Source organism: Aplysia californica, unplaced genomic scaffold (genome assembly GCF_000002075.1).
Source record: "Aplysia californica isolate F4 #8 unplaced genomic scaffold, AplCal3.0 scaffold00405, whole genome shotgun sequence".
In the NCBI taxonomy this organism is placed as follows: Eukaryota; Metazoa; Mollusca; class Gastropoda; order Aplysiida; family Aplysiidae; genus Aplysia; species Aplysia californica.
In genome coordinates this window covers 305061-315060 of record NW_004797675.1, presented here as the reverse complement: position 1 = coordinate 315060, position 10000 = coordinate 305061, and the positions used below count along the sequence as shown (strand labels likewise).

The window sequence follows — 10000 nt, the reverse complement described above, 5'->3', positions numbered from 1 at the left end:
TCCTGTTCCTTGTAAGTGTGTGATGTACCCTTGCCATTTCAGCTGTTAGTGTCTTTCTTTGGAAGCTGGCAGGAATATGACCCTGTAGCGTTTCTGAATTCGGATTTGCATATCTCTGTAAATAATAATAATATGATATTGTCTCTGAGAGACACCAAGAGCTTTCAGACAATAAGTCATCTCTACAGCCAGTTTCATGCTCCCAATGCCTTTTGTCGTTGTCCTAGAATGCATACAAAGATGCTGATATGATCAGGGAACACATCTGTCTGACCATCTCACGAATGGTATTCTGCAGGTAAAAATGGCGTTCAACAGAAGCACCGCCTTGCCTGGGGAGAAAGTCGGAGTTCAACTCAAGGCAGAGCCTGGATCTGTGTGTGGTGTTGGCGTGGTTGACAAAAGCGTTAACATTCTGGGTGGCAATCATCAAGTCACCACTGAAACTGTAAGTGATGTACATGAATTAATTCCCCTTTTACCCTGGCCACGTTGTCATTGTGCGCTTCTTTAATAGTGTAACACTCGTCAATACATTAGAAGTACTTTCCAAACCCTGCCCCGCACTGTGGGATTTAGTAGGCGTATTATTTGGTTACTTCTGACCCACGTCAGGGCAATTACTGTGAAAAGGTAATGTAACTTCGCCTAGAGAGATCGCATAAAGGAGCACCCCACCATTGTTCCCTGTTGGTGAGACAGCGAACTTTTCAATGTCCTTCCACCCACTCGAGAATGTCTTATGAAAGACCTATAGGGTAGGTACTGTTTCAAATCAGTTAGTAGCCATAGTGTAGATATTATTTCTAATCAGTTAGTAGCCATAGTGTAGGCGCTGTTTCTAATCAGTTAGTAGCCATAGACTAGGTACTTTTTTCAGTTAGTAGCCATAATGTGAGAAGTGTATCTTCTCACATGGTAGCCATAGTTTAGGTTCAGCATCCTTTCACTGAGGCGAGGTACAGGTGCTGTATTTTATCACTTTGCCATGTGAATATTCATCACCCATTTTACATGGAACAGTTGCTCAGAGTCAAGCTTTTGTGATGGCTTATTATAAAATAACACCGTTTTTAAATTTCTACCCCACAGGTCTTCAAACGAATCGAAGAACTGGCCACACCAGTGTATAGAGGTTTTCCCATGGCTTTCACCAGAGACAATGACTATTGCGAGAAAAGGATCAACAGCTTAATAGGTAACTCTGTTGCTTGAAAAAGGAAGTTGGCAGTATCCTATACATTCGTGTCACATAAAAAAGCCTTTAAATTTTTTAACTTGCTCTATCTCGTGAACGTTAATCATGATTCAAACCAGAAACGTCCAAGTTGACTGTATTCATACAACATGCATTTCCTACCTTAAATAAGGGAAATAGGTTTGCTCTACACAAATTATAATAAGCTCTGCTACCAAGCATTTTACGTCGTCTACTAAACAGGCAAGTGCATCTTCTCTTCCTCAAACGGAAACCAAGCCAAGTAAGAGAGATTTCGGGTGTGAAGCCATCGAATGATAACATTTTCTTTTAGAGGTGAAATATACTGAGAGAATCAAAACAAAACACCCTTTTAATCCAACTCTTTGAATGTCTTCGCCAGATGAAGACTCCTCCGAGACTGTGGAAAGGTACTGGCACTACAGCTCTCCTTACGTTGATGCCCTACAAGCGTTCCAGGTGCGTAGATTTAACCCATTAACACGTACAATATATGAATACATAATATTATCTTAAGTTCAAGTATTTTGTTAGTTTGTTTTGGAAACTGAAAGCTCGGAACTTCAAAACCCAGATACTCGTATCTACAAGTCTGAAAAACAGTTTTTGCATTGTAAAATATATTTAAGACAGACAAGTGAATTGTTAAAGCCACTAAGGTATTTTCAAAATGATGCTTGGTATTAACAGCTACTAATGAAAGAAAACTATACTTTGATGAAGCAATGCTGTGTTATTGATACCTTGTTTGCTTTAGTTTACACAGATTCACTATCTGCTTCATAAATCAGCTATAAGTTAAAGCCATTATGCCCACAAGACAATATCTGACTCATCTTAAGGATTTATTACAAACCTTTTTTGTTTTGGGATTTTTGGGGGGTTTCGACAGCTTCCTTAACATTTAATCTTTAACTTTCTTTTGCAGTCTGGTGGATTTATTGTGATCACGAACTTGAATCTTGAAACAAGACCTTGTGGAAGAGAACATCAAATCTATTACTATGGTAAAAAATACAAACCGTTATTTGTATAGATTGAAGAAGAGCTGTGACCTGACAGCTTGTTCTAAATACAATCGGATATCATTGCCTATTCAATAATGGGAAGTGGGATTTTGCTTCCTCAACCCCCCCCCCCCTCCCAATCTCTAAACACACAGACCTTCCTTTCGTTTATCTATTTGTTTGGTTGGTCCTTAAGACGATTTTGTAATTACAGTACAAAATTCCTCTTCAATTTTCAGCAATTAACTGCTATCACTATTTATGTAGTTTGAAAAATTATGTTTACAAAAGCGATGCGCTGTAACACCTTCTTGTTTTATTTTCCTCTTTGATCGTCCTGTAGAGTGGATATAAAGATTTGCGTTTAAACTCACCCCCTCTGTACCTCACTACAGTCATTGGTGGACTGTTGTAACCGATATTGTTATTGTCTTTGCCAACAACCCCTTAAAAATAAGCCCACAAGATCCATGAGATATTTTGTATTCTTTGTTGAACCATGCCCTTTGCCTTCCCTCCCAAACACGCCCCCCCCTTCCACACACACATGCACATACACACATACACACATACACACATACACACATACACACGTGCTCACACACACACACACACACATACACACAACATCTTTAGACGTTGTGGGTTACGTTTCAGCTATGTATGTGCATGTATTAGTTTGTTGAATACACTATTAGTTTTTGTGATACTATGTAAATGGATATTATCATGTGGTATGTAATGCCCATTTAGACTTTACCGCTCGCGTTTTAAGGACAGATTATGTTTCAAAAAGAAATACGTGTAAATTAATCTTGCTCGTGAAGGTGGGGAAAAGGAAGAGTGTTAACTGCTAAAACTAGGCACTTTTTCTACTGAAACCTTGCTGAGAAAATTAAGATTCCATTTAGCCTTGTTACAGGTGGCAGCTTTTATACCTGTTCTATTCGTCTGAACTGCAAAGGTCGCCGAAACAAAATGTATAAGGCACAGAGCCAAATAAAGGCCGAAGTACAAGGGGTCTGAAAAAAAGGACACGTTCAAAGGGCAATAATTCGGTCATTTTTAGACCAATTTCAACTATGGTTCAAGGACATAAAATTCAAAGAAGTGGAAGTCAGATTTTTTTTTTAGTATATGAAAAAGAATCATTCCACCCTGTTGAGAAATATAAGGGTGAATTAAAAAAATATATATTTCTCGAATATGAACATTGATATAATATATCTTATGAATAAATCTCTTCCCCCCTCCCACCTCCTCGGTAGCATTTTTAAAATTCCAAGTTTTGTTAGAATTGATGGAAAGATTGATGACTGTGTGTTTAGTAGTACGGCTACTAGTATCCGGCCCAATTGTAGCTGTTTCTTTTTGAGTGACTTGAGACATGTTCAGAGCCTGCCTGTCTTCAGCACAACCACATTACTAACTACATTGTCTGGCACTGGCTATCATGTGACGTCTATGTCCAATGAAAGCGAACAGCTGTCTAACAGTAGCAGTTGGAGAGCCAGCTTGACCAGTGCTCTTTCACCAGCTTCATCCTAGTTTGATTTTAAAAAAACATGGATGTTTTTACGCCCCATCGGAACAATTTAGATCATTTAGGAAGCGGGGTACCTCCCTGCCTGTCAGGTCAACCCGGACTGAGAGGGAAATAATATCCCAGCAGAAAGACCACGATACTTGATAAAAATTTTCTCCACTAGGCAATCGAGCTCGAGTCTCAAGTGTACCACTGTAAATCACCAAAGGGCTACAAACCAGACGCCGGTAACATAGTCTTATCAAGGTTTTCGTTTTTCATTCGAACTCTTTGCAACTGAGCTTTAATGTGACCTTTTGCCATCGTTCTAGCCTGGTCTGGCCGGTCAGGGATGACTCCTGAAGGTGGAGCTATACCAGCCGCTGTGCCTTTGAACGAGATATCACCTAACGGCGCAAAGAGCCCGAAGGCTCCCCGCACCAATTTCCCAGAAACATGGCTCTGGGACCTTGTACTGGTGGGGTATGTGTCAGAGGAAATCATGGACACTATACGTTCGACTTGACCTCTCAGTTTACTGTGACATTTTAGCAGCGATTAGACGTGTTACATTCACTTTTACAGTTATATTAATAATAAACATTTTTTTAAAATCAACACCAAATAACAAAATCAATGCCCCTACCCCGCTCACCCTTTAATCATAAAAAATAAAACACAGAACGACTACACTGCTATTTTGTTTGTTTGTTGATTAAAGAGCTGTAGTTTGAAATGTAACACGTTATTGCTGAATGTGAGCATAAAGGTCAAGTCGACGACCAAAAGCGTGAGCAGAACAGGAGAAGAGTATTTTATTGTACGTCTCATTCAATCTAAAACGGGGTACTATGGAGAGTTTATATTAACAGCAACACAAGTGTCCTTGTTTTTCATTAACATCTTTTTCTTATTTCTTTCTTCTCCCTATCCCTTTCGCCACTCACCTGCCACCCCCCCCCCCGCGCTCTGAAGACCTCCCTATGTCAGTGGGTTCAGACAACGGCGGTCTAGTTCCTGGCCCGGGGGCTCCAGTGCCCGTGGCCCGTAGACTAAGCTCTTCGACCCCTCAACCATCGGTCCGAACAAACTTTCCAGAAACCTGGCTGTGGGATCTACTTCTTATTGGGTACGTCAGTTCGGAACAGGACAATTTATTAACCAAACGCTTCTTGAAGTAAAAAAAAAGAGTATCTTTTATCGCCTTACTGAGTCTTATGTGAATAGTTTGTAATTGTTACTACATAAAGTCCCCCAAATTTCGGCTATCATTTCATTTGTTATGCTTTCATTAATCAAATAAATCAAACTGTATTACCCCTCACTTTTTGCTCCCTCTTTACCACTGTCCTCCTGCCCTCTTACCCATCCGACAGTGTTCCAAGGGAGGGCTAGCAAGGGGGTAAATGAAATGCAAATCTTTTCCAAGTTATATAATTATGAAAAGGACTTTGGAATTTTGGAGTACTATAAAATACAGTTAGTGCTTTTCCAGCAATGAAACAATAAATATGAGAAAAACGGACCCCCCCCCCCCTTTTCCACTCAAACCCAGCCTTTATCTCTCTATCTACCTGTCTTCTTTGTTCGCTCTTGAGCCTTTGATTATAGAGAACTCCTTGTTGTTCGTAAATAACTGTTTGTTACTAACTGCTCACCTTTACCTCGTTGTCTCCCCTAATCTTCTATATATACAGTGATCGTGGCTCTAAAGCCGAATATTTTTATCCTTCAGTTGACAATATTGTAACACTGAGAGTGGATACAAAAATGTTATTTTTGTTTTACTAATCTCATTTTTGTTAGATATGATCGTAAGTACACTTACAAATTGCATAAAGACTGTCAGATTACGATAAAATATCGCGTTAAAGTTCAGACTTTTTCGAAACTTAATCAATATTGACCTTTACTCCACATGCACTACTGTATATCTGGCCAGCTTTTACACACTTCAATGTTCACTTTTCTCTCTAGAATCGTAAGAAGAAATTTGACTTTATTGGAGATGAATTGTTTGCTAAACATGGAGAGGAATGTGTTTATAATAATATTATAGTTATTGTACTTTTTATGGTCCTCAGGTTAGGCTGAAATGGCTTTTTAAACTTTTCGTAAAAACCGAAATGCTTTTTTTTCCTTTAAGCATAAGGCAACAGTGTAAATAACGCCCCAAACTTGTTGTTCACTGGGGTATTGGCTACGTAGATTGTAACTCTTAAGTTGATACAATGGGAACATCAGAATCATAGTGGTCTGAAAAATATTCAAAATGGGCAATGATTGTACGACTAGCAGAAATAATATAATTTTGGTGCAAAGAACTATCAAATCTATAGGGATGTGCTACACAAAAATTTGCCCCCGTGAGCCATGAATCGGAGTTTTTTTTCTCTATGACAGGGCCCCATACCCATCAACCTCGACTATTGCAACCCCCTCCCTTGTAGAAAACTGTTACTTTGGATAAACATAGTTTTGTTAAATAACATAATCTTTATATAATCCTCTTATCTTATCTCCTCCTGCCTCATCGTATATCAACTTATACTTTCGGTATTTTCAGAGAGAATGGAGCGTCCAGCACAACCCACACAGCCCCGGACACCATCACAAGCTGGGTGGGCAATGCCATGTGTGTGGAGAAGACAAAAGGCTTCGGCGTCTCTCCTTTAACCTCCATCACCACCTTCCAGCCCTTCTTCCTCTCCCTAAAGCTGCCCTACGCTGCTGTCCGCGGAGAGCGACTGCCCATCATCCTTACAGTATACAACTACTTGGACAAATGCTTGCATGTAAGAGAGTGGATTCTAAAAAATGCTCCATCTCAAAGTGAAACAAACTTTGAAAAATATTGTTTATAATCTCGTTTTTTAAAAATGTACTACTATTCTGTCCCTACCTTTCAGTGAATGGATTTCACGATGGTTTCGTTGCTACAGCTATTCAAAGACCAATAACATAGTGAAACAAATTTTGAGTGTTCTCTTAATGTGTCATTTCTCCTCCCCTTGTGGTTTCCAAACACTCAGCTGTCTTCATTAATCCTCGACCTGTCTTTATCAGAGACTCACACTCTCCTCATTAACCTTAGCCTTGTCGTTTATCCGATTTTCACTCACTCTTCATTAACCCCTGCCCTGTCGTTATCCAAGACTCACACTCTCCTCATTAACCCTCAGCCTGCCTTTTCCCGAGACTCATACTCTCTGCATTAATCCCCTGCCCAGTCGTTTCTCCAATATTCACTCACTCTTCATCACCCCACAGATTCAGCTCACTCTGGACGCTGGGGAGGGATTTGACGTCCACAACATCCGAAGACAGAGAAAACCCGTGTGTTTGTGCGGAGGGAAGTCACACTCCATCACTTTCTTCGCTACGCCGAAAGACATCGGCTCCCTGCCTTTAATGGCTAAGGTAGGTCGATATAAAATCTGGAATGTTGCAAGCATTGGATGCAACTCTATCGAAAGTTCTAATAAAACACAAAGTCACCTAACTTAATATTGTGGAAATTAAGGTTTTTTTTAGCACTCCAGATCCACCTAGGGTATCACAGCATTGACATATTATTATTATGTTTCTTGGTCGGACATTAGACGATTAGGTTGTGCGCCATGTTTTGTCAGAATGTCAATCATTTGTTTCTGTCTTCCTCAATTTTACTAATAAGGTTACTGAAAATTATTGTGTGGCTTATGACCAATCTAAGAATTATTATTATTGTGGCAGAAATAATAGGAGTGTAATTAAATACATTAATATCTTTCCATGTTGTCTCTTGTAGGCTGAAGTTATTCCAGGTCTGTGCAGCAATGCCATTGACATGGACACTGGCTACGAAGGGTACACGGACGCAGTCAAGAGAGTCATGCTTGTTAAGGTAAACCACACTTTTGTAAGACAAAATTTACACTATTTAGGAGGCGGGCTTCTGACCCTGTCTGCCAGGGCCAACCCGAGCTGAGAGTGATACAACATCCCAGCAGAAAGACAGATACTCGATTAAAAAAAAATTGCGACACTGAAGAATCGAACTCGTCTCCTGCTTGCGACAGCGACGCGTCTAACAGCTACAACACAGACGCCGGTAGAGCCATCTCTGGTAGAGTAAAAATGTATTTCTTTCAGTACACAGAAGAAATCTCTTTAACTTTAATTAATTTACGAAAGCTTGGAGATGTTGCATCGAGTTAACGTAAATCGTGTCAAGTGTATCAATTTATGCATTACAAATTCTGGAAGTCATAATATTGAAGCTGTTGATTGTTCATAATTCCAGATGTATAACATTTTGGATAAAATGTACTTCAGATCTTCAATGGGAACTTTATTGACCTAAAACGCACATCCTGGGACTTCACTCTCCTTGCAACTACTTAGATCTATAGGTTGCAATAACGCCATGCAAATAAATAAATATATATTGGAATGATGAAAACTGTCGGCTTCATATTTCTTATCAACACTGATTTTTTTTTTCAGGCTGAAGGCGTTACTCAGGAATACACTAGTACTCACTACATGTGTGCTAAAGGTTTGTGATTTAATCCATTTTTTAGTTGACATTGTAGTTTAAAAGCTGGTTTTAATTCAACGCTTGTAAATAGATTATTCCAAGCTAGTTGTTCCTTTGAAATTTCGTCAAGTTACATGGATAAACTATGTCGTCAAAATAAAAAATCACTTTTAGTCTACATAACCTGTCTGTGTGTATATTTTATACATACAGCGTAGCTCTTTTCTACCCAGTACTGTTCGGAGCTGTTTTGCATTGAGATGTAACTTTCGATTTGACTACTAGATATATCCTGCCCTCCTATTTTGTTGTTTCTGTTATGAGGCGTAAGGATTTGCAGTAATTTTATAGAATTTGCTGTTTACATTAATCTTCAGTAATGGTAGAATGTGCCCTGACATGATTCATGTATGCTCAGGATTATCCTCCAACTTGTTTATTTTTTTGATAACTTGTTTTTAGCGGACAAGCCAGAAATGCAAGAAGTGATTCTCCCTCTGCCGGAGGATATGGTCAAAGATTCCGCCCGAGGAGAAGTTCGAGTGATTGGTAAAGGGACACATTTAAGCATGTTCTGCAATAATATAGCTAGGAGTATAAGTAACTTAGGCGTGATTTTATAGTTTTGTTGATTTAGCCATTTGTAAAAATATTAGACTGATTCAATCCAGTTTCGAACTCCTATGAATGAAATACATAGGCTATTTCCCTTTTCAGATTTATCAGACACATTTCTATAAATAGAAATAAAAAGAATTCACTTCAATCCATGTTTATCCATTGAAGAGAAAAATGTATGATTAAAATTTGTGCTTTTTGTGCTTTTCAAGCGCATGCCCTGATTTCAAATGCAATTATCAGAGTCCCTTAAAACTTTCCTTTTGTCAATAGTTGAACAACATTTATATTTAGTTAAACAAACAAACAAACAAGCAACAAAACAAAACAAACAAACAAACAAAACAAAACAGAATGAAACAAAACAAAAAAGAAAAGAAAAACAACCAAACAAAAAACAAATTTCAACATCCAAACAATATGAAAATAACGTCATATTCTATTTGTAGACTAAGAAACTAGAATTTTGCGTGCAGGATATGGGTTTAAATCAGCCAGAATGTTGTTACAATTTCAAGCCGATGCTCTGGGTTTCTTTCTCCGTATCTCGGAAGCAGAAGTGCGTTTAATCCACTGCAACCTGTATCCCTAGGCGATATTATGGGCCCTGCTTTGACCAACCTTGACAGCCTGGTGCGCATGCCCACTGGCTGTGGTGAGCAGAACATGGTTGGTTTCGTGCCAAACATCCTTGTGCTGAAGTACTTGAAGAAGAGCGGTAGACTTACTGAGGAGATCCACGACAAGGCAATCGAACACATGGAAGTTGGTAAGAGAGAGACTACGTGTGACCTTTGGTTGTTGTTGTTGTTGCAGACAGCTGTCCCATTTCACCAGGGATAGTAGATTAGGGCTTTCACCTTGTGTCTGACGGAGATCCTTATGTCGTTGTCAATGCAATTTTAAAAGCTAAGACCTGTTCGTAGCATTTAATAAGTCTTCCAAATAATACTAATACATGTAATAATAATGATGATAAATATGATGTTGATGATAATAATAATAATAACAACAACAAAAATGATATAATAATAACAATTGTATTTATACATCGCATATCCACGCTCTGCATCATGTTTCAAGTGTTTTACAACTATTATGACCCCAGC

General features: G+C 38.9%; 1 protein-coding gene across 1 annotated transcript in view; it reads left to right on the top strand.

The window, feature by feature from the left end:
• The window catches only part of LOC101852107 (alpha-2-macroglobulin), a gene marked incomplete in the record, with an annotated part of 48746 nt that overhangs the window by 16337 nt on the left and 22409 nt on the right, over positions 1-10000 (top strand). Inside the window, 11 exon segments of the mRNA XM_005104129.3 lie at positions 299-448; positions 1093-1198; positions 1602-1678; positions 2148-2226; positions 4084-4234; positions 6318-6546; positions 7022-7171; positions 7542-7637; positions 8240-8291; positions 8736-8822; positions 9484-9660. Coding sequence (XP_005104186.2) covers positions 299-448; positions 1093-1198; positions 1602-1678; positions 2148-2226; positions 4084-4234; positions 6318-6546; positions 7022-7171; positions 7542-7637; positions 8240-8291; positions 8736-8822; positions 9484-9660 — 1354 coding nt within the window.